General features: G+C 45.4%; 1 protein-coding gene across 5 annotated transcripts in view; it reads left to right on the forward strand.

Moving 5' to 3' along the window:
• CELF6 (CUGBP Elav-like family member 6) overlaps positions 1-24,348 on the forward strand; it is a 38,641-nt gene extending 14,293 nt beyond the window's left edge. The window contains exons 4-13 of one of the 5 annotated variants that reach the window (XM_064267299.1): positions 19,313-19,441; positions 19,550-19,629; positions 19,786-19,929; positions 20,036-20,168; positions 20,254-20,403; positions 20,563-20,622; positions 20,894-20,974; positions 21,060-21,203; positions 21,747-21,902; positions 22,775-24,348. In XM_064267299.1, the coding sequence (XP_064123369.1) occupies positions 19,313-19,441; positions 19,550-19,629; positions 19,786-19,929; positions 20,036-20,168; positions 20,254-20,403; positions 20,563-20,622; positions 20,894-20,974; positions 21,060-21,203; positions 21,747-21,874 (1,049 nt within the window). In that variant the 3' untranslated portion in view covers positions 21,875-21,902; positions 22,775-24,348. Of the gene's footprint in view, positions 1-19,312; positions 19,442-19,549; positions 19,630-19,785; positions 19,930-20,035; positions 20,169-20,253; positions 20,404-20,562; positions 20,623-20,893; positions 20,975-21,059; positions 21,205-21,746; positions 21,903-22,771 lie in introns of those variants that run through there. The other 4 variants (XM_064267298.1, XM_064267300.1, XM_064267301.1 and 1 more) reach the window with 4 other exon arrangements.
• The last annotated feature ends 194 nt before the right edge of the window (positions 24,349-24,542 follow it).

Consider the following 24,542-nt stretch of genomic DNA (forward strand, 5'->3'; position numbering starts at 1 on the left):
ACCCAAGATCAGTCATGGCTTTGTCAGGCAAAAGAAGCTGCTTACCATCATGGAAAGAATATAACCTAATTGACATAAACGCTTATTGACTCCTACTAATTATGTTCACCCTCTCAGACTTCATGCTCCACGTCCACACCCCCAAGGGGCTCTGATGGCTTCATGGTTCCATTGTGGAAGTTGTTACTCAGGAAATCCTTCTTTCCTTCATCCTTCTAGATTCTCTGACCCTGGTTTTGTGATGGCCAAGATGTTATCACTCCCACTTTATCTTGGGGGCATATTTCCAAGCTCTTCTCCCCAACACACATGCAAACACACATGCAGGTATTTGTGTGCACATGCACACACACACACCCCACATCTTCCTTTCCCATATCATTCTTTCGGACAGGTTTTTGAGATGCTCCAGGCTGCATCTGAAACTTCTCCCTCATGTGTCCCAAGAATTTCTGCTCCTTGGGAAACTCTGTTAAGCACCAAGGCCACTGCTGGTGGTCTTCTAAGCCCTGTCCACAAACACCAGACAGTCCTACAGTTGAGAGGCCAGCTGAGAGCACTTGAGTGAGCTGATACCAGAGATGGATTGGGCTGTAGTTTACAGAACCATTCAACCACCATCCTCCAAGTAACTTACTCCACATTAGAATACAGATGGGAGTGAGGCAGACCCAGTGAACCACCTCCATGGAGCTCCCAGGCTATGAGAGGATACAGACAAGTAAATGAGAGGTTACAATTCAGTGTGGTCAGTGCTTTGCAAGGAAAAGTCCAGGGGAAGGGGATTGATTTTGGGGGCAAAAACAAAGAACAACAAACCTAATCTGGGAGACCAGGATGTGCTCCTAAAGGTAGTAAATTTAAGCTGAGATCTCCAGGGTGAATAAAAAAAAGAGGTAGTCAAATGGAGAAGAGGAGAGGGGTACAGCATGTGTTTCAGGCAGAGGGAATAGCATGTGCAGGGGGGCCCCAGAGCTCAGAAACGATGTGACGCAACTTGGAGCCTGGTTCAGAAACTAAGTCCACAATGCTGGGCACCCCTGCCGTATGCAGCCTGGCACACCTTGCCAGCCTGAGGGCAGCTACACAAAGGAGCAGCACAGCAGAATGCCCCTCAGAGGCCTCCATGCCCATAATGCTTCTGCTTGCCCTAGCCACATGTCCTGGTCATCAGGCACCCAGTCAGTGGCATCAGCCCGAGTTTCATAATTTTCTTTCCCTTCTTTGTACAAGTTTTGCAGGTATCACATCACTGACAGACTCTGCACATGTGGCCTCCCACCTGGGCACCCGTTCAGATTCAGAGCAGCTCAAGAGAACAGGAGAAACAAATCTAGCTGAAAAGAGATCTGCCTGCGATATAACTCAGAATTCCAGTTCTTATGTGTTACACAGATATTTCTTGAGAAGTGAGGGTGCTCTAGGCATATGCATCTGGCAGATGCACGTAGCAATAATTCCTCTTGCGGGTTTGGATGACCAGCTTTCTCTATTCCTCCGCCTGTGCCCATTCAAAGAGCCATCAAATGCTCCCTGCTACATATTTGGGAGAGAGGAGGCATATGTCTGTCCCAAGTCTTGCTGAACGGTTGCGCCTTTCAGTTCATAAATATTTCGCTGCTATTTAACTTGTGTTAGGTAATCTTGCTACTAGTCAAAACGTTCCCTTTCTTCACTGCTATCATACATGTCTTCGAAAGTGAGGTCAGCTCTCTGCTGTTTTAACACAGCTTAATGCTTTAGAAATGCAACATTTAAAGATGGTTTTGGGTTTTGTTTTTGAAATGTAACATTCAACACCAATATGGGATAGCTTATCCCATTCAAGACTTATCTCTGTGACCCCAAACATTCTATAAGCCTTCAGTCAATGGTCAAGCCTATCCTGACACAGTTAAGCCAATAAGCCTACATTGTTTTTTGTTATTATTGAAATTAAGTCCCTTAGTTTACAGTTGATTAAAAATAGTTTCTATATCTGATAAAAATCGTTTCTTTTATCTGAGAAAGGAGAACTGGTGGTGTGGCGGTTAAAGCACTTGGCCTCTAACCAAAAGGTCCATGGTTTGAACCCACCAGCTGCTCCGGGACAATCTGCTTCCATGAAGATTACAGCCTTGGAAGCCTTATGGGGCACTTCTGCACTGTCCTACTGGGTCACTATGAGTCAAAATTGACTTGACAGCAACAAGTGTAGTTTTTTGTTGTTGTTGTTGTTTTGTTTCAGCCTTATCTGATAAGGCTATTGATATCAACACAAACGTAATCTAAGCCTCCTTCCAAATTTTTCTTCTGGAAGAGATTATTAGATTTTTAACTTGGCTTCCCGTAAAGCAGAGATCACAAAATCAAATGCCACAGGAACCCCAGTAGGTTACCCTAAATGGGTAAGACTATCCTGATTTAATTTTTTAAATGTTACATGTTAAGTATATTAAATTAGAAACTAATTCCATTTTTTCAAGTGGACCAGCACTGTGCAAGCCTAACCAAACCTAACAGGTTTGTTCTTTAGCCCAAAGACTACCATTTTTTCCCATTTGCTATAAAGGACTATCCCATAGTACACACATGAGCTTTTCGACAAACATAATTACTTTAACTTCTGTTTCTTGAACCTTGAAGCCAACGCAACAGAGTAGTTTTCTTCTTTTTTTTCTAATTAATTTTTATTGTGCTTTAAGTGAAAGTTTACAAATCAGATCAGTCTCTCACACAAAAATTTATATATACCTTGCTATACACTCCTAATTGCTCTTCCCCTAATGAGACAGCACACTCACTCCCTCCACTCTCTCTTCTTGTGTCCATTCGGGCAGCTTCTGGCCCCCTCTGCCCTTTCATCTCCCCTCCAGCCAGGAGATGCCAACTCAGTCTCATGTGTCTACTTGATCCAAGAAGCTCACTCTTCACCAGTATCATTTTCTGTCCCATACTCCAGTCCAATCCCTGTCTGAAGAGTTGGCTTTGGGAATGGTTCCTGCCTTGGGCCAACAGAAGGTCTGGGGACGATGACCTCCGGGGTCTTTCTAGTTCCAGTCTGACCATTAAGTATGGTCTTTTTACGAGAATTTGGGGTCTGCACCCCACTGTTCTCCTGCTCCCTCAGGGGTTCTCTGTTGTGTTGCCTGGCAAGGCAGACATCAATTGTGGCCAGGCACCATCTAGTTCTTCTGGTCTCAGGTTGATGGTAGTCTCTGGTTTATGTGGTCCTTTCTCTTAGGCTCGTAGTTACCTTGTATCTTTGGTGTTCTTCATTCTTCCTTGCTCCAGGTGGGTTGAGACCAATTGATGCATCTTAGATGGCTGCTTGCTAGCATTTAAGACCCCAGGCGCCACTCTCCAAAGTGGGATGCAGAATGTTTTCTTAATAGATTTTATTATGCTAATTGACTTAGATGTCCCCTGAAGCCATGGTGCCCAAACCCTTACCCCTGCTTCGCTGGTCCTCGAAGCATGCAGCTTATTCAGGAAGCTTCTTTGATTTTGGTTGAGTCCAATTGTGTTGGCCTCTCCTGTATTGTGTGCTGTCTTTCCCTTCACCTAAAATAAAACTTATCTACTATCTAATTAGTGAAAACCCCCTCTTTCCCTCCCTCTCCCCTCTCATAACCACCAAAGAATATTTCTTCTCTATTTAAACTATTTTTCCAGTTTTTTTTAAATAATTTTTATTGTGCTTTAAGTGAAAGTTTACAAATCAAGTCAGTCTCTCACATATAAACTTATATACACCTTACTACATACTCCCATTTACTCTCCCCCTAATGAGTCAGCCCACTCCCTTCTTCTAGTCTCTCATTTTGTGACCATTTTGCCTGTCTCTAACCCTCTCTACCCTCCCATCTCCCCTCCAGACAGGAGATGCCAACACAGTCTCAAGTGTCCACCTGATACAAGTAGCTCACTCCTCAACAGCATCTCTCTCCAACCCATTGTCCAGTCCATTCCATGTCTGATGAGTTGTCTTCGGGAACAGTTCCTATCCTGGGCCAACAAAAGGCTTGGGGACCATGACCGCCAGAATTCTTCTAGTCTCAGTCAGACCATTAAGTCTGGTCTTTTTTTTTTTTTTATTAACTTCTATTAAGCTTCAAGTGAACGTTTACAAATCCAATCAGTCTGTCACATATAAGTTTACATACATCTCACTCCCTACTCCCACTTGCTCTCCCCCTATTGAGTCAGCCCTTTCAGTCTCTCCTTTCGTGACAATTTTGCCAGCTTCCAACTCTCTCTATCCTCCCATCCCCCCTCCAGACAAGAGTTGCCAACACAGTCTCAAGTGACCACCTGATATAATTAGCTCACTCTTCATCAGCATCTCTCTCCCACCCACTGACCAGTCCCTTTCATGTCTGATGAGTTGTCTTCGGGGATGGTTCCTGTCCTGTGCCAACAGAAGGTCTGGGGAGCATGGCTGCCGGGATTCCTCTAGTCTCAGTCAGACCATTAAGTATGGTCTTTTTATGAGAATTTGGGGTCTGCATCCCACTGATCTCCTGTTCCCTCAGGAGTTCTCTGTTGTGCTCCCTGTCAGGGCAGTCATCGATTGTGGCCGGGCACCAACTAGTTCTTCTGGTCTCAGGATGATGTAGGTCTCTGGTTCATGTAGCCCTTTCTGTCTCTTGGGCTCTTAGTTGTCGTGTGACCTTGGTGTTCTTCATTTTCCTTTGCTCCAGGTGGGTTGAGACCAATTGATGCATCTTAGATGGCCGCTTGTTAGCATTTAAGACCCCAGACGCCACATTTCAAAGTGGTATGCAGAATGTTTTCATAATAGAATTATTTTGCCAATTGACGTAGAAGTCCCCTCAAACCATGTTCCCCAGACCCCCGCCCCTGCTCCGCTGACCTTTGAAGCATTCATTTTATCCCGGAAACTTCTTTGCTTTTGGTCCAGTCCAATTGAGCTGACCTTCCATGTATTGAGTGTTGTCTTTCCCTTCACCCAAAGCAGTTCTTATCTACTGATTAATCAATAAAAAACCCTCTCCCTCCCTCCCTCCCTCCCCGCTTCGTAACCACAAAAGTATGTGTTCTTCTCAGTTTATACTATTTCTCAAGATCTTATAATAGTGGTCTTATACAATATTTGTCCTTTTGCCTCTGACTAATTTCGCTCAGCATAATGCCTTCCAGGTTCCTCCATGTTATGAAATGTTTCACAGATTCGTCACTGTTCTTTATCGATGCATAGTATTCCATTGTGTGAATATACCACAATTTATTTAGCCATTCATCCGTTGATGGACACCTTGGTTGCTTCCAGCTTTTTGCTATTGTAAACAGAGCTGCAATAAACATGGGTGTGCATATATCTGTTTGTGTGAAGGCTCTTATTTCTCTAGGGTATATTCCGAGGAGTGGGATTTCTGGGTTGTATGGTAGTTCTATTTCTAACTAAGATAACACCAGATAGATTTCCAAAGTGGTTGTACCATTTTACATTCCCACCAGCAGTGTATAAGAGTTCCAATCTCTCCGCAGCCTCTCCAACATTTATTATTTTGTGTTTTTTGGACTAATGCCAGCCTTGTTGGTGTGAGATGGAATCTCATCGTAGTTTTAATTTGCATTTCTCTAATGGCTAATGATCGAGAGCATTTTCTCATGTATCTGTTGGCTGCCTGAATATCTTCTTTAGTGAAATGTGTGTTCATATCCTTTGCCCACTTCTTGATTGGGTTGTTTGTCTTTTTGTGGTTGAGTTTTGACAGAATCATGTAGATTTTAGAGATCAGGCGCTGGTCGGAGATGTCATAGCTGAAAATTCTTTCCCAGTCTGTAGGTGGTCTTTTTACTCTTTTGGTGAAGTCTTTAGATGAGCATAGGTGTTTGATTTTTAGGAGCTCCCAGTTATCGGGTTTCTCTTCATCATTTTTGGTAATGTTTTGTGTTCTGTTTATGCCTTGTATTAGGGCTCCTAACGTTGTCTCTATTTTTTCTTCCATGATCTTTATCGTTTTAGTCTTTATGTTTAGGTCTTTGATCCACTTGGAGTTAGTTTTTGTGCATGGTGTGAGGTATGGGTCCTGTTTCATTCTTTTGCAAATGGATATCCAGTTATGCCAGCACCGTTTGTTAAAAAGACTATCTTTTCCCCAATTAACTGACACTGGTTCTTTGTCAAATATCAGCTGCTCATATGTGGATGGATTTATATCTGGGTTCTCAATTCTGTTCCATTGGTCTATGTGCCTGTTGTTGTACCAGTACCAGGCTGTTTTGACTACTGTGGCTGTATAATAGGTTCTGAAATCAGGTAGAGTGAGGCCTCCCACTTTCTTCTTTTTCAGTAGTGCTTTGCTTCTCCGGGGCTTCTTTCCCTTCCATATGAAATTGGTGATTTGTTTCTCTATCCCCTTAAAATATGACATTGGAATTTGGATCGGAAGTGCGTTATATTGGTAGAATAGACATTTTTACTATGTTAAGTCTTCCTATCCATGAGCAAGGTATGTTTTTCCACTTAAGTATGTCCTTTTGAATTTCTTGTAGTAGAGCTTTGTAGTTTTCTTTGTATAGGTCTTTTACATCCATGGTAAGATTTATTCCTAAGTATTTTATCTTCTTGGGGGCTACTGTGAATGGTATTGATTTGGTTATTTCCTCTTCAGTGTTCTTTTTGTTGATGTAGAGGAATCCAAGTGATTTTTGTATGTTTATTTTATAACCTGAGACTCTGTCAAACTCTTCTATTAGTTTCAGTAGTTTTCTGGAGGATTCCTTAGGGTTTTCTGTGTATAAAATCATGTCATCTGCAAATAGTGATAACTTTACTTCCTCCTTGCCAATCCGGATAACCTTTATTTCTTTGTCTAGCCTAATTGCCCTGGCTAGGACTTCAAGTACGATGTTGAATAAGAGCGGTGATAAAGGGCATCCTTGTCTGGTTCCCGTTCTCAAGGGAAATGCTTTCAGGTTCTCTCCATTTAGAGTGATATTGGCTGTTGGCTTTGCATAGATGCCCTTTATTATGTTGAGGAATTTTCCTTCAATTCCTATTTTGGTAAGAGTTTTTATCATAAATGGGTGTTGGACTTTGTCAAATGCCTTTTCTGCATCAATTGATAAGATCATGTGGTTTTTATCTTTTGTTTTATTTATGTAATGGATTACATTAATGGTTTTTCTGATATTAAACCAGCCTTGCATACCTGGTATAAATCCCACTTGATCAGGGTGAATTATTTTTTTGATGTGTTGTTGGATTCTATTGGCTAGAATTTTGTTGAGGATTTTTCCATCTATGTTCATGAGGGATATAGGTCTGTAATTTTCTTTTTTTGTAATGTCTTTACCTGGTTTTGGTATCAGGGAGATGGTGGCTTCATAGAATGAGTTGGGTAGTATTCCGTCCTTTTCTATGCTTTGGAATACCTTCAGTAGTAGTGGTGTTAACTCTTCTCTGACAGTTTGGTAGAACTCTGCAGTGAAGCCGTCCGGGCCAGGGCTTTTTTTTGTTGGAAGTTTTTTGATTACCGTTTCAATCTCTTTTTTTGTTATGGGTCTATTTAGTTGTTCTACTTCTGAATGTGTTAGTTTAGGTAGGTAGTGTTTTTCCAAGAATTCATCCATTTCTTCTAGGTTTTCAAATTTGTTGGAGTACAATTTTTCGTAATAATCTGTTATGATTCTTTCAATTTCAGTTGGGTCTGTTGTGATGTGGTCCTTCTCGTTTCTTATTCGGGTTATTTGTTTCCTTTCGTGTATTTCTTTAGTCAGTCTAGCCAATGGTTTATCAATTTTGTTAATTTTTTCAAAGAACCAGCTTTTGGCTTTCTTAATTCTTTCAATTGTTTTTCTGTTCTCTAATTCATTTAGTTCAGCTCTAATTTGTATTATTTGTTTTCTTCTGGTGCCTGATGAGTTCTTTTGTTGCTCACTTTCTATTTGTTCAAGTTGTCGCGACAGTTCTCTGCTTTTGGCTCTTTCTTCTTTTTGTATGTGTGCATTTATTGATATAAATTGGCCTCTGAGCACTGCTTTTGCTGTGTCCCAGAGGTTTTGATAGGAAGTATTTTCATTCTCGTTGCATTCTATGAATTTCCTTATTCCCTCCTTGATGTCTTCTATAACCCAGTCTTTTTTCAGGAGGGTATTGTTCAGTTTTCAAGTATTTGATTTCTTTTCCCTAGTTTTTCTGTTATTGATTTCTAGTTTTATTGCCTTGTGGTCTGAGAAGATGCTTTGTAATATTTTGATGTTTTGGACTCTGCAAAGGTTTGTTTTATGACCTAATATGTGGTCTATTCTAGAGAATGTTCCATGTGCGCTAGAAAAAAAAGTATACTTTGCAGCAGTTGGGTGGAGAGTTCTGTATAAGTCAACGAGGTCAAGTTGGTTGATTGTCATAAGTAGGTTTTCCGTGTCTCTGTTGAGCTTCTTACTGGATGTCCTGTCCTTCTCCGAAAGTGGTGTGTTGAAGTCTCCTACTATAATTGTGGAGGTGTCTATCTCACTTTTCAATTCTGTTAAAATTTGATTTATGTATCTTGCAGCCCTGTCATTGGGTGCATAAATATTTAATATGGTTATGTCTTCCTGATCAATTGTCCCTTTTATCATTATATAGTGTCCTTCTTTATCCTTTGTGGTGGATTTAAGTCTAAAGTCTATTTTGTCAGAAAATAATATTGCTACTCTTCTTTTTTGCTTATTGTTTGCTTGATATATTTTTTTCCATCCTTTGAGTTTTAGTTTGTTTGTGTCTCTAAGTCTAAGGTGTGTCTCTTGTAGGCAGCATATAGACGGATCATGTTTCTTTATCCAGTCGGTGACTCTCTGTCTCTTTATTGGTGCATTTAGTCCATTTACATTCAGCATAATTATAGATAAATAAGTTTTTAGTGCTGTCATTTTGATGCCTTTTCATGTGTGTTGTTGGCAATTTCATTTTTCCACATACTTTTTTGTGCTGAGACGTTTTTCTTAGTAAATTGTGAGATCCTCATTTTCATAGTGTTTGACTTTATGTTAGTTGAGTCGTTACGTTTTTCTTGGCTTTTATCTTGAGTTATGGAGTTGTTATACCTTTTTGTGGTTACCTTATTATTTACCCCTATTTTTCTAAGTAAAAACCTAACTTGTATCGTTCTATATCGCCTTGTATCACTCTCCATCTGGCAGTTCAATGCCTCTTGTATTTAGTCCCTCTTATTGATTATTGTGATCTTTTACCTATTGACTTCCATGATTCCCTGTTATGTGTATTATTATTTCTTTATTTTTTTAATTAATCTTAATTTGTTTGTTTTTGTGATTTCCCTATTTGAGTTGACATCAGGACGTTCTGTTTTGTGACCTTGTATTGTGCTGGTATCTGATATTATTGGTTTTCTGACCAAACAATATCCTTTAGTATTTCTTGTAGTTTTGGTTTGGTTTTTGCAAATTCTCTAAACTTGTGTTTATCTGTAAATATCTTAATTTTGCCTTCATATTTCAGAGAGTTTTGCTGGATATATGATCCTTGGCTGGCAGTTTTTCTCCTTCAGTGCTCTGTATATGTCATCCAATTCCCTTCTTGCCTGCATGGTTTCTGCTGAGTAGTCTGAACTTATTCTTATTGATTCTCCCTTGAAGGAAACCTTTCTTTTCTCCCTGGCTGCTTTTAAAATTTTCTGTTTGTCTTTGGTTTTGGTGAGTTTGATGATAATATGTCTTGGTGTTTTTCTTTTTGAATCAATCTTAAATGGGGTTCGATGAGCATCTTGGATAGATATCCTTTCGTCTTTCATGATGTCAGGGAAGTTTTCTGTCAGGAGTTCTTCAACTATTTTCTCTGTGTTTTCTGTCCCCTCTCCCTGTTCTGGGACTCCAATCACCCGCAAGTTATCCTTCTTGATAGAGTCCCACATAATTCTTAGGGTTTCTTCATTTTTTTTAATTATTTTATCTGATTTTTTTTCAGCTATGTTGGTGTTGATTCTCTGGTCCTCCAGATGTCCCAGTCTGCATTCTAATTGCTCGAGTCTGCTCCTCTGACTTCCTATTGCGTTGTCTAATTCTGTAATTTTATTGTTAATCTTTTGGATTTCTACATGCTGTCTCTCTATGGATTCTTGCAACTTATTAATTTTTCCACTATGCTCTTGAATAATCTTTTTGAGTTCTTCAACAGTTTTATCGGTGTGTTCCTTGGCTTTTTCTGCAGTTTGCCTTATTTCATTTGTGATGTCTTGAAGCATTCTGTAAATTAGTTTTTTATATTCTGTATCTGATAATTCCAGGATTGTATCTTCATTTGGGAAAGATTTTGATTCTTTTGTTTTGGGGGGTCAGAGAAGGTGTCATGGTCTGCTTCTTCATGTGGTTTGATATGGACTGCTGTCTCCAAGCCATCATTGGGAAACTAGTTTTTCCAGAAAATCCACTAAAACAAAATGCAGTCAGATCCCTATCAGAGTCCTCCCTCTGGCTCAGGCTATTCGGATGTTAATGAAGCCACCTGGGGAGGGTGGGGGAGGGATCAGAGAGATAGGAGAGTAGCACTTCAGAATATAGCCAGAGTTGCTTGTCTTGCTTGGAATGACTATTATATCTGAGATTTCCGCGGGCGCGTAGCCTATGTGTGCTGGCTGTGTGAAGATTGCCCCGGGGGGTCTGGCCCGCTGGAGTCACGGTCAGATCCTCCGCTGCCAGCCCCACGCCCAACGTCAAGGTTGCCCTACTGGGATGGTGCACTCCCGACTCCAAAATCAGTCGCTGCCTCCCGGGGACTCCCCGTGCCGCCAGCCGCGTCGCTGCGCCGCCTCCGTGAACCGGCTGGGCCCCCCCCTCCGTCAGCTCAGGCGAGTGGATCAGCTCCCTGCGCCTGCTCCGCGACTGCACGTCCCGGCTGGGACGCCGCTCTCCCCACTCCAAGACCAGTCGCTGCCCCTCGGGGACCTCCCCCACCGGCCGCGTCGCCACGCCACCTGCGTGAACCGGCTGGGCCCCCTCCCGGGTTTAGTTCAGGGAGGTGGAGCAGCTCTCCACGCTTATGCCATGCCTGCGCCCTGCCAAAATCCTGGCAGGACGGCTCCCCGGCTGGGCCGCTGCTCTCCCTGCTCCAAGACCAGTCACTGCCTCCCGGGGACTTCTCCCACTGGCTGCGCCGCCACGCCGCCCGTGAAAACCGGCTGGCCCCCTCCCGGAATGAGTTTGGGGGCCAGGGCTGGGCCCCTTGTTTGTGCCGTCTGTCCCCCCTGGGCTCTGCCCCAAATTGGGTGCCGAAGGTCACCTGACTGGTATGCTGGCTCCAGGCTCTGAAAACAATCGCTGCCTCCCCATATTTGTTCGTTCTCCGTCTCTAAATCTGTGTTTGTTGTTCAGGGTTCGTAGACTGTTATGTATGTGATCGATTCACTTGTTTTTCCAAGTCTTTGTTGCAAGAGGGATCCGCGGTAGCGTCCACCTAGTCTGCCATCTTGGCCCCGCCTCAGGCTTATGTTCAAGTCTGGTCTTTTTATGAGGATTTGGGGTCTGCATCCCACTGTTCTCCTGCTCCCTCAGGCGTTCTCTGTTGCGCTCCCTGTCAGGGCAGTCATCGGTTGTGGCTGGGCACCATCTAGTTCTTCTGGTCTCAGGATGATATAAGTCTCTAGTTCATGTGGCCCTTTTTTGTCTCTTGGGCTCATAATTATCTTGTGACCTTGGTGTTCTTCATTCTCCTTTGATCCAGGTGGGTTGAGACCAATTCATGCATCTTAGATCGCCGCTTGTTAGCATTTAAGACCCCAGACACCACACTTCAAAGTGGGATGCAGAATGTTTTCTTAATAGAATTTATTTTGCCAATTGACTTAGATGTCCCCTGAAGCCATAGTCCCCAAACCCCCGCCCTTGCTCCACTGACCTTTGAAGCGTTCAGTTTATCCCGGAAACTTCTTTGCTTTTGGTCCAGTCCAGTTGAGCTGACCTTCCCTGTATTGAGTATTGTCCTTCCCTTCACCTAAAGTAGTTCTTATCTACTATCTAATCACTAAATAACCCTCTCCCACCCTCCCTCCCTCCCCCCTCTCGTAACCACAAAAGAATGTGTTCTTCTCAGTTTATACTATTTCTCAAGATCTTATAATAGTAGTCTTATACAATATTTGTCCTTTTGCGTCTGACTAATTTCACTCAGCATAATGCCTTCCAGGTTCCTCCATGTTATGAAATGTTTCACAGATTCCTCACTATTCTTTATCAATGCTTAGTATTCCATTGTGTGAATGTACCATAATTTATTTATCCATTCATCCATTGATGGGCACCTTGGTTGCTTCCAACTTTTTGCTATTGTAAACAGTGCTGCAATGAACATGGGTATGGATATACCTGTTCATGTAAAGGCTCTTATTTCTCTAGGATATATTCCAAGGAGTGGGATTGCTGGATCATATGGTAGTTCTATTTCTAGTCTTTTAAGGAAGCACCAAATCGATTTCCAAAGTGGTTGTACCATTTTACGTTCCTACCAGCAGTGTATAAGTGTTCCAGTCTCTCTACAACCTCTCCAAAATTTATTATTTTGTTTTTTGGATTAATGCCAGCCTTGTTGGAGTGAGATGGAATCTCATTGTAGTTTTGATTTGCATTTCTATAATGGCTAACGATCATGAGCATTTCCTTGTGTATTTGTTAGCAGCCTGAATGTCTTCTTTAGTGAAGTGCCTCTTCATATTCTTTGCCCATTTTTTAATTTGGTTATTTGTGTTTTCATTGTTGAGTGTTTGCAGTATCATGTAGATTTTAGAGATCAGGCGCTGATTGGAAATGTCATAGCTCAAAACCTTTTCCCAGTCTATAGGTAGTCTTTTTATTCTTTTGGTGAAGCCTTTGGATGAGCATAGGTGTTTGATTTTTAGGAGCTCCCAGTTATCTGGTTTCTCTTCTGCATTTTTAGTAATGTTTTGTATACTGTTTATGCCATGTATTAGGGCTCCTAGCATTGCCCCTATTTTTTCTTCCATGATCTTTATGTTTTAGATTTTATATTTAGGTTTTTTGATCCATTTTGAATTAGTTTTTGTGCATGGTGTGAGGTATGGGTCTTTTTCATTTTTTTGCAGATGGATATCCAGTTATGCCAGCACCATTTGTTAAAAAGACTGTCTTTTCCCCCAATTAACTGACTTTGGGCCTTTGTCAAATACCAGCTGCTCATATGTGGATAGATTTATGTCTGGATTCTCAATTCTGTTCCATTGGTCTATGTACCTGTTGTTGTACCAGTACCTTCTTCTTATTTTTAATCAACAGACATGAGGTTTGTGGACTGTTGAAATAACCTATATGTTAAACATACTGTATATTATATTACTTTTAGAAGTTATTGATAACAGTTGTGCATTCAATGTCTACAATGCAATAATAGTAGCAGTACAACAGGATCTGCCTGATAGAAGGTGCTGGGGTCCTCTTCCTCTGTGGCTGTCCCCTGCAGCCTTGGTGGCACTTTTCTCAAAGTGCCAGATGTGTATGTGGGTCTTCACGGACGATATCATAGCAGCCTTTTAACATACCCCAGCCAATTCCCGTAAATTCTGAAGCTAAGTTGCACACTGCTTATGTGCTTAAAGGAAAATGCATCTAATTTTCCAAAATAAAATTATCTCATAACATGCTAAACCAAAAACCAAGCCCATTGCCGTCGAGTTGTTTTTGACTCATAGCAACCCAATAGGACAGAGTAGAACTGCCCCGTAGAGTTCCCAAGGAGTGCCTGGTGGATTCAAACTGTTGCCCTTTTGGTTAGCAGCCGTAGCACTTAACAACTATGCCACCAGGGTTTCCTACATGCTGAAGACACCCATTTCTACAGCAAACACACACAGCATCAAAAAGAAAAATTTGTCCCCTCAGCCCTTGGACATCTCTGAATGTGAAAATTAAAATGTTTTTCTGGATAAAAATTCAGAGTTCATATATTTCAAAATGTTAACTTCAAATTTTATTAAATCAGAGGCAGGGATCCCCAAATCTTTCAAACAATGGTAATTAAATGAGTCTGTTTTATTTGCTGTTCAGCATGGGGACTGTGGTGATTTTTCCTAACTTAAAGTATGTCTACTTTGGAAATACTGATAATAAGTTATATTGTAAATACCAATCTTATAGGAAAAGTATTTTTTAGTCCTACGGCAAAAATCTTCAAAATCATTTAACACCTTCTGTATATTCTTTCCTCCCTTTCAAATTTCATAACGTGGAATCAATAAATGCATAAATCACAATGGTGATTGCTTGTTCCATTCTCCAACTTTGATGTTATTTTTATTCAGTTAATATTTATGTATTCAAGATGTCTAGGTACAGAAATAGGTTAAGTAATTCATCCATGCACCCTTTTCACTTTAGTTTTTTTGACTTCAAATTTTCAAACACTCTCTGAGGATTTTAAAATATACTTTGAGGCATCATTTTTTTTTAAATCTTGAAATTTGGCTTAACTCAAAAGCCACTTGTCTGTCATCACATTCATCTCCTGTTACCCTCTATGCTTGTTTAAGTAGTTTCCCCCCTGAATTTGCAAGAGTTTCATTAAATATCAGCCTGGGTTTTAAGTAATAATCATGTTGCTGTCTAACTAGGTGAGCCATCTTTTCCAAATTCTTCCTAGGATCTCACAAGGGACCCCAGATCCTACTTTATTCAATGTTTAATAACTAATCTCTGGACTAAAGTTGAATTTTGAACTGGAATTTTCAGAATTTCATGATACTAGCACATAGTCTCTGACCTAAGTCAGATATGGATCTTAACAACAGCTGTTCTGTATGGTCAGTTGACAACTCATATCTGTCTTTGATCCTTATGCATATTTAATTCTAAAAAGTACTTTTCTAACTAAGTTCTGGCTGAATAAGTTCCACAGTACTGCTTAAGACTATTCTCAGTTAACCTTTCACTTCCTGAAATGCATTCTACCCTCAAAGGTAGAAAGAAGTGCTTTCCTCAGGTTACGTCAGAGCAGATCACCAAAGCTGATTGTCCATGGCTGTGGCTGACCCTCTGACAAGCGCCATGCGATATGACACTGCCCTTCAGGTACGGGTGCACAGCCTGTCAGAGGAAAATGCGTCTCTGGAAACTCAGGTTCTTCTCTCTTCAGGGAACCTGGAAGCCCAGCCTTGGTCTACCTTTCTCACTTCTCTCTGGCCCTCCTGGATCAGGGTGAGGGGACAGTGGAATCTCTGTTCTGCCTCGCCATCAAAGTCTCTTTTTTGCAGCCCTTTTAAAAACTCTTCTTGATGCTCATCAGATCTGGCCAGGACACTCTGCTTGTCCTGGATAATTCCTTCGCTCACTTTCCCAGGCTTTCTTGGCTCCTTATGCTCCATTCATTACCAGGAACACAAAGGGAGAGACGCTTTGCTCCAAAAGCTGCCACCAGCAGGAATTCTTGGATTGGTATTTGAACTGAAAGGTGGACTGGTGTTTCTGGGATGTGTTTGTGGTTAGTACTGCCAAGACCAAGATTTTGTTCCTTCATTGTCCCTATGATCATGACCTCTCACCAACATGGAGCAGAGTAGGTATAGAAGCCAGACACTTGGGCACCACAGGAATTCTTTTGGACCAACTTGAAGCAGAGCTTCATTCAGCCTCCTTTCTTGGACAGCATCCTGGTGCCCTTCCTGAGGAAGACAGAGTGGACTGACTCTGCTCTGATTTCTATGCTGTCAGCACCATCATTTGATGCCTGAGAATCCCTGATCTGTATGACCAACTACACAGGCAGCTACCCTTCATGGAGATGGACCCCTGGGGTCTAAGCCACTTGGTTTCGGTCCAAAAGGCATTTAGTGGAAGAGCAAAGAGTGTGCATTGGTTGCCAACAGGAAAATGCAGATATACCATTCAACTTTGTGGCTTTCCAACCATGTCTCAACTCCGAACTGATTCTACCTTCCAAGTCCTTCGCTCCAGGAAGGTCAAGCTTCCCTGTTTGACATTCCCATCTTTCCAGGGACCAGGATACTTTTATTCAGACATTTCTGACCTGCTTTATGCAGCACCCTCTTTTTCACCAAATTGGAGCAATAATGACTTGACCTAGATGAAGTTGAATTATCAGGGCTGTACCCCATCATCATCTCTCTCTAAGGGCATTGATCAGCCCACAGAATCTTCAGAGCTGTGGATTTGGGGGCTACTCTCCAGGGTCCAGTCTGTACTTCTCTTTGACCAGGTTTGTTTGTTTCCTAGGAAAAAATAAAACACCACAAAGTGAGTGGGTTTAAAAATAAATTTATCATCTCACAGTTCTGGAGGCTGGAAGTCCAAGACCAGGGTGTTGATTGCACTGATTTCTTCTGAGGCTTTGAGAAAAAATCTGTTCCATGCTTCCTAGTTTCTGGTAGCTCCAGGTGTTCCTTGGTTTGCAGCTGCTATGTCACATGACATCTTCCCGCGGCGTATCTTCTCCTCTTTTATAAGGACACCAGTCATGCAGGATTAGGACCCACCCTATACTAGCATGACCTCATGTTAGCCTAACTGATAACATCCTTAAAGATCTTATTTCCCAAAGGGTCACATTCACAGGTTCAGGGGTTAGAACTTCAATATACTCTTTTTTCATTGTTGTGGCGGGGGGGGGGGCACAGTTCAATCCATAACACCAGGTTTCTTAAGAAACCTACCCCACCACTTCTGGGTCATCTGAGACCCATGGTAACTGTGACATAGCTCACTGTCCTGCCAAAGACCATCAAAGTCCCTGTAAAGTGGCAAGGAGGGCTCAGGATGCCTGTGAAACAGGCAGCATGGAGCCCAGCCCACAGTGGGTACTCATTTCCATGTCATAGTCTGTACACCCCAGTATCCCAGAACCACAGGATCAGCACCCCAACATGGAAATGGAAACTCTTAATCCAGTTGGAAAACTCTCCCTAGAAAGGGAAAATCAGAGTAATTCACGAGTTGTGACATGGGCTTGAGCTGATCGCCCAAACAAAAAAAAACCCAATTGCCATCAACAGAAAAGAGCAACAAGAGTTAGAGCAGGTGAAGGATTAGATAACTACTGTCCAACAAGCCCCTTTCCTGTCCTGGAGGCACCATCTCAGCTTGTGACAACTCTCTTCCTACCCAGGACCACCTGGATGCTGGACTATGTGGCATGACATCTTACCTGCAGTGCCATCATCATCGTTTCGACCCTACCCAATGACACAGCTGCACAATAAAGTAGGGCATCATGAAGCCTCCTGTAAGCCTTGGGACTCTGGAGTCCCAAAGATGTCCTCCAGCCCCTCCTGGGCCTTCTGCAGTCACATGGGCATAATTTAGTGTCTTAGCTCAGAACTATGACACAGTCTTCTGGGGTTTGATTCCCTGACCAGTATGAGGCATGTCTTCCAGTGTCAAGGCAAAGTCATCAATATCAGAGTGGCCAAGAGATTCATGAAAGATCTTTCCTGTCTTCTCAGGCTCCTAAATGAAATCTCAGACCTCTCTTCATACACCATCTGGAATTCTATTCTCTGTCTTCTAGGTCGGTGGTTTTCAAAGGGCTTTCCCTCAGAGAGGAACGCTGAGAGGTGATCAAGCAGGACTCCAGCACCTTCTCCCATTCCTTTCTGGTTTCAATCTGAACAGTTCTGCTTTTCTCTTATATTTTGCACTTCATGCTAATGTTTTTGTTAGAACAAAGGGTTCTACCACTCCTATAAAAAGTCTGAGAAACTAGTGATCTATTCCGAGGACACTATTCTGTAAATAACACTCCCAGAAGAGAAGCACATTCACTGGGTTATACTCTTACCACAGAAGGTCCACACCTTTTCCAGAATTCCAGCACAAGTACATTATCCATCCATTCCTCCTCAGGATCCCTCTGCAGTGATAAAAAAAAAAAAAAAAAAAAAACCCAGTGCCAGGCGGAGATAACCTCAGGATACCCAGGGCAGCCTAGGCTGCACCCTATACCATCCAGGTGAAATATAGACACACACATAACCTTGTTGGAGATTCCTGCCACTGCTAACCTCTCTCAGTCTGTTCTTCCTTTTCACTATCCCCCAGCCTTCAGTCTATGACACTCACCAGCCTTGTCTCCCCTGCACTCAGGATCCAAGGCTCCCCATTCTATCTAGCCAAGATTATCAAGGGTAAAGGAGTTAGGAATGTACTTTCCTGGACTCCAGAGTTTTGAAGTGAAGCCAGAGCCAGATTCCCACCTACCCCTTCCCTCCCAACTTGTATTACCCTCCTACGGGGTCAAGCCCTATCCCAAATTCAGAGACTCACCTTGGTGCAGAAAGGAGTCTGGCTTTAACAGCAGACCCTGTGGGCTGACCCTCTGCTTCTGGATTGTGCTCCCAAGATCTGATTTGGTGGCTCTACAGCTATGCCCTGGTGTCTGGCCCAAGTCCTCCAAGTTTCCCCAGGCACCAGATCCTGTTTCCTGGCACCTCTGTCACTCCCACAGGAAGTGTGGATGTGAGGAGGGATCAGGCTTGTTCTCAGGTGGCCATCCAGGTCTGTAGGCAGAACTTGTTCTCCGACAGCGTGAACACTTGGGAGGGACCATGGAGGGAGAACAGGAGATGTTAGAGGGAGGCAACAAGGCTCAGTGAGAGCCTGGAGGCTTGGTGAAGGAATGAGGTGTTGGAGATGGGGGTTAAGGAAAGGGGTCAGGCATGCTGGGGAAAATGCTAATGTTGGAGGCTCAGACTTCTGCCTTCTTTAGGCCTTTGGGAGGGACATCTGGGTTGGGTTTGGTGCTAAGGGTGGGAGTTCATGATTTCAGTGCTCAGTGTCTGGGCATGGGGCAGTGGGACAAGAGAACTATTTCCTGGGCTGATTTTTTTTTTTTTTTTTTTTTAATCCAAACCCTCCTTAGCTTGGGCAGGAAGAGGCACTGATTCTAGCTACCCATAAAGGTGTACTGCTCTGCTCTGGACCCAGCCTGAATACTAAGGCCTTCTCTGAGCATCTCCTCCCTTAATACAGCTGAAGTGGTCCAAACTAGCATTTCCCAAACCCTAAGAACAGAAAGGTCAAACATAAAAGGATGCATATAGGGTTCTCGCCAACCAAAGATATCAAGACTGAATCCCCTCCCCACAAGAGCAGCAACGGGCCTTTCTGGGTTTTCAAAGGACTCAGATTTTCCTGACGGAATATCTCAGCTGAGTTCCTTTCCTCCAGATCTGTCTGTAGGTCATCCCCTCCTCAAAGAAACCCAACTTTGTAGCATTGGGGACTTCTCCCTCCCTACACCTCTTCCCAGAGCCAGGCTGTGGTGAGATGCCTACATAAGTTCCTCCGGGGACTCTGGGGATACCAGGAGGACTTGGAGTCCCCAGGTCACTCCTGGCCTTGTCTCCAGAGGATCGAAAACTGTTTGTGGGGATGCTGGGTAAGCAGCAGGGTGAGGAGGACGTTCGACGCCTGTTCCAGCCCTTCGGTCATATCGAGGAGTGCACCGTCCTGAGGAGCCCAGATGGCACCAGTAAAGGTGACCTGCACTGACCCCAGGACTTTCTGGTGATTCTGTCTCACTCTGGGCCACGTGACCCTTTGGCCTCTGTGGCCTGAGCCACCCGATCCCTCTGTCCTGCCCCAGGCTGTGCCTTTGTGAAGTTCGGGAGTCAAGGGGAAGCCCAGGCGGCCATCCAGGGTCTGCACGGCAGCCGGACCATGGCGGTGAGGGCGGGCACCGGGGGCCAAGGGCGAGGCCAGTCGGGCGGGGGTGGGCTCCTCCCCCTCATGTGCGCTCAGTGCCCTGAGAAACCGGCCAGGGTCCCTCGGGGCTGGGCCAGGGTCGGGACCAGTCACTGCGGCCTCCCCTGCGCTGCCCAGGGCGCCTCGTCTAGCCTCGTGGTCAAGCTGGCGGACACGGACCGGGAGCGCGCGCTGCGGCGGATGCAGCAGATGGCAGGCCAGCTGGGCACCTTCCACCCCACGCCGCTGCCGCTCGGGGCCTGTGGCGCTTACACCACGGCAGTAGGTGCCTGGCCTCAGCCGGCGGGTGGACCAGACTGGGGGCGGGTGAGGACAGGCAGCTGCTGGCCGCTGGGCCCTCCACCTGCGCCCGTCCTCTCTCCCAAAGATCCTGCAGCACCAGGCGGCCCTGCTGGCGGCGGCGCAGGGCCCGGGCCTAGGCCCGGTGGCCGCAGTGGCGGCACAGATGCAGCACGTGGCGGCCTTCAGCCTGGTGGCGGCGCCGCTGTTGCCCGCGGCAGGTACAGCACCCCGGGGTGGAGGCCGTGGCCAGGAGGGGGCCGGGCGGGTGGAGCAGTGACCTGACTCTCCGGCCTCCACCACCAGCAGCCACCTCCCCGACAGGCGGCGGCCCTGGCACGCTTCCTGGTCTTCCGGCGCCTATTGGCGTCAATGGATTCGGCCCCCTTACCCCCCAGACCAACGGGCAGCCGGGCTCCGACACACTCTACAATAACGGGCTCTCCCCTTACGCAGGTGGGCCCCCGCTACACCCAGATCTCCCCCAAATGGGGTAGGGAGCAGGGGGTTGGGGGGCAGGGCCCGGGGAAGGTACTCCCCCTCCATTCCTGCTGCCTCTCACAGCCTCCCTCTACCTCCCACCTTCACCGTGGGCCTCGCCCCCTCTCTCCCCAGCCCAGAATCCCCTGGCTGACCCCCTGCAGCAGGCCTACGCTGGGATGCACCACTACGCAGGTTTCATTTGGCGCTACACGGTCTGGGGAGTGTTGAAGGGCCCCAGAAAGGAATAGGGAGATTGGGGGGGGGGCGGGGGGATTAGGCTCTGTTCTGAGGAAGGAGCCAACCCCCCATCCCCTCCTCTGGGCCCAGGATGACCTCTCTGGGGGTGAAGGCTACAGTGGTCTCAGCTGAATTGGTCAAAGGTGGCCAAGCAGATGGGGCTCTGGTGGGAAATGGCTCCTGGGGGGGGGGGGGCGTCACTGTCCACTCTTATCTCTGTCTCCAGCAGCCTATCCGTCGGCCTATGCCCCAGTGAGCACAGCTTTTCCCCAGCAGCCTTCAGCCCTGCCCCAGCAGCAGAGAGAAGGTGAGGGATGGGGGCTGGAGATCAGGGCCTGGTGGGACTGGACTCAGGGTCCCTCCCCTGAACCAGCCTGCTACTGTCCCTGCAGGCCCCGAAGGCTGTAACCTCTTCATCTATCACCTGCCTCAGGAGTTTGGTGATGCGGAACTTATACAGACATTCCTGCCCTTTGGAGCCGTTGTTTCTGCCAAAGTCTTTGTGGATCGAGCCACCAACCAGAGCAAGTGTTTTGGTGAGCTGAGCCCCATCCCTGCAGACCCTAAGATTCTCCCTCCATAAGGCAATGGTTTCCAGAAACTAAATGTATGGCACAAAGCTGGGTCACAGAACAGTCACAGGGCTTAACCCAGACCGGGAAGGAGCCTATTTCAGATTCACCTGGGAAGGTCAGATATCTGGGAGATGTTTGGCAAGGTCAGACTTAGGGTCTGGGCAGGGCAGGAGAATACTGGGTCTAGGACCAGAGATCCCCTCCAACTCCAAGGAAGTTTTGGGAACCAGAATGGGAGTTGTAGAGGGAGAGAGCCAACCTATGCCAGGAAAAAACAGGAAGAAGGAAGATACCCCAACCAATATACTCTACACATACACACTCAGAGTTGCCTCTTGTCTTTCTAAGATTACACCTTTGTGTGTGTGTGTGTGTGTGTGTAAATAGTAGAGGGGTATGTGTTTGATAGGACTGACCCAAAGAAACAGGGAGAAGAGGGGGTAGTCAGGAAGGAGGCCCTGCCAGGCAGCGTCTCCAGCTAACCTCTCTGCCCACAACTCACAGGGTTTGTTAGTTTTGACAATCCAACCAGTGCCCAGACTGCTATCCAGGCCATGAATGGCTTTCAAATTGGCATGAAGAGGCTCAAGGTCCAGCTAAAGCGGCCCAAGGATGCCAACCGGCCTTACTGATCTGCTCTCATTGACCAGCCACAGAAAGGTGAGTCCGATGGACCCTAGGGAGATGGGACCTGGGCGATGAGGCCCTCCCAGCTTTGGTTTTTTTTTTTTGGAAGTTGGGGGCACCCCACCTCTGAAAAAGTGTGGGATAGAGAGATGAGCCAGGAGCTAGGAGGAATTCTCAAGAGTCTTTGAGCTTTTCCTCCAACCCAAGGATTGAGAGAAATTAGATAACAGTCCTACCCCCACGGTCTCGGGGTGGAAGAGACGATTACAGTAAAATTCCTCCAGTTCTGTTCTAGAGGTAGCCACAGGAGGCCATGAGTGTAGAGAACCTGTGTGTGGGGAGGGCTGGGAGTTAGAGAAGGAGGCTAGAAAAGTAGATTTGGGTCAGCTTGGAAAGGGTCTTAAGGGCCAAGGAGTTTGGACTTTATCCTGAAAATAGTAAAGAACCATTGAGGAGTTTAAGCAAAGAAGGAAGACGATGTTAAGTGCTGGGATAATGGCACTGATCATGGACATGGGGGAAGAAAAGCAAGATATGCTTAAGAAGCAGGATTTGCTGGTCCTGGTGGGTGATGAGGAGGGACATGACAAGTTCCAGGTTTTTGACAGTGCCCATGGGTCCACAGGATGCTGCCTCAACTTTTGGAGATTTGCTATTTCATATGCCCCTGCCTCACCTGAGCTACCCAAGGGAGACTTTTGGAGGGGGTATCAAGATGGGGTCATCTGCCCAGAAGCCAGGGTTTGCTGCAACTCTTTTCCTCCAGAAGAGAGGCCCTGGCCACTCTCCTGAGATGCCACTGATGAGGCAAGCTGCTCTTGTCTTGTCCTCCAGGGTGACTTTTGCCTTTTCTTTTTTTTTTTTTTGTTCTTTCCTGTCTCTCATCCACTAATACTCAACAGCAGAAAATGAAGAGTGAGAAGAAAGGAAAGGAAAAGCACAGAAATGCTTGAGCAGCCCTTCCTGAAGGAGCAGCTGCTGATGGAGGTGGATCCGACCCATGGCTGGGGCCTGGGCCCCAGGCCACTTTAGGGATTGTTTCTTACAAGTGGGTTGTTCTGTGCCTGGGGCAAAGAGCTCAGGCTGCCAGGGCAACTGGGGCTGACTGAGGATTGACTGTCCAGGGGAACCAGCAGAGGACCTTGGGGGTGCCACGGGCTTTCCAACAGGGAAGCCCAGATTTACTTCTTTCAAAATCATATCATTCCTTAGAGTTTAGGGACCAAAGGACTATTGCTTTTTTAAAAATATATATATATATCTATATAAATTAAAAAAAACACACAAACAGCAACAAAAAAGAGAAACACAAATGACAGTGTAGAGTCTCATAAAAGCTGCCTTTAAATATCCCTAGGAGACAGGGTGAAGGAGACCCTCGGAAGTCTCAGCCTAGGCCGAAGGAGGCTGTGGAAAGATTGTTCTGTGTCTCATTCCCTCTTGAACCCCCTCCCCACTTGCCCTTTTAAAAATAATTAAGGACTTGAGGTCTAGACTCATATGCAGGTAATGAGAGAGCTATGGAAGCAGTGAACCCACACCCCACAATTCCCAAACTCAGAGAGGACCCCTGAAGAGGCCGCAGGGGGTGCTCTGGCCTGGCCTGGCCATTATCACCCTGAGAGTTCCCCTTAGCTAGCAGAAATGGGAAGCTGCCCTTCTTTCTTGATGGCCTTTCCCAAAGTGGAATCACAGCTTCCCCAGGCAGGAAGAAAGAAGGAGTTTTGGCCACCCCAGCCTTCCCCTTCCCAGTCCAGATAGACAGAGACCCTGCCTTTGGCTGAGCCGAGACACCTCCTGTTTCCCCTCACCTTGAGCTAGCCCCAGCGTCCCCTTGCTCCAGGCCACCTTCTGTCTCTAAGTTTGCCCACCTGTAAAGTAGAGTCAGGATATATGTAGAGGGCTGTGACAACAGACTTGGAAGGTTTGCTACTGTATATACTGCCATTGAGAAGGGGATAATTTTCAATATGTAGAAGCTTCAGAATTAGAGGTCCCTCTTTACCCAGGACCTGAAAGGGAAGTAGATGTTTTGCCAAAATACTTCTTCATTCCTTTAAAAAGTACATCTTTCCTATGCAAGAGTGTCTCACATGTGCTTATCCAAGGTGCTTCTAGATGGTGAGCAGTGTTCAGCTTAGAAGTGGTGTGTGCTCTGTCTGTCTGTCTTTGTCTGTCTGTTGTATACAGTGGGTGCCATATAAAGCTGATCATTGGTGGTGCTTCCTGCCTGCTTCTGTGAGATGGGCAAAAGATCCAGCTTAGAACACCATGATTCACCTTGCCTTGGTCAGTCTTTCCTGGGCCTGCAGGGCCTTGTGTATATTTTTCCCAAGAGGATAACTTCTTCTCTACCCCACAGAGATGAACCAACTTAGTCTGGGGCCCCAGCTGGGTGGTGGGCACTCCAATTCCCAGATGCTGCTGCGAGGCTGGAGGCCTCTGATCTATATCACATCAGATAGTAAAGAAGGCTGGGGGTGGGGTGGGGTGGGGTGGGGTGGGGTGGGGTGGGGTGGGGTGGGGTGGGGTGGGAGGGTTCCTCCTTCATAAGAGTTTCTAAGAAAACTTGTTCCCACCTGTTCCTCTGTCTTTGACTCTTTTTTTGAGGGGATGGGAATGAAAAGTAGATTTGGCAAAAACATTACCAGGTAAGGTGCTGAGTGCATCCAT

The sequence above is a fragment of the Loxodonta africana genome, chromosome 13 (assembly GCF_030014295.1).
Source record: "Loxodonta africana isolate mLoxAfr1 chromosome 13, mLoxAfr1.hap2, whole genome shotgun sequence".
NCBI classification, from domain to species: Eukaryota; Metazoa; Chordata; class Mammalia; order Proboscidea; family Elephantidae; genus Loxodonta; species Loxodonta africana.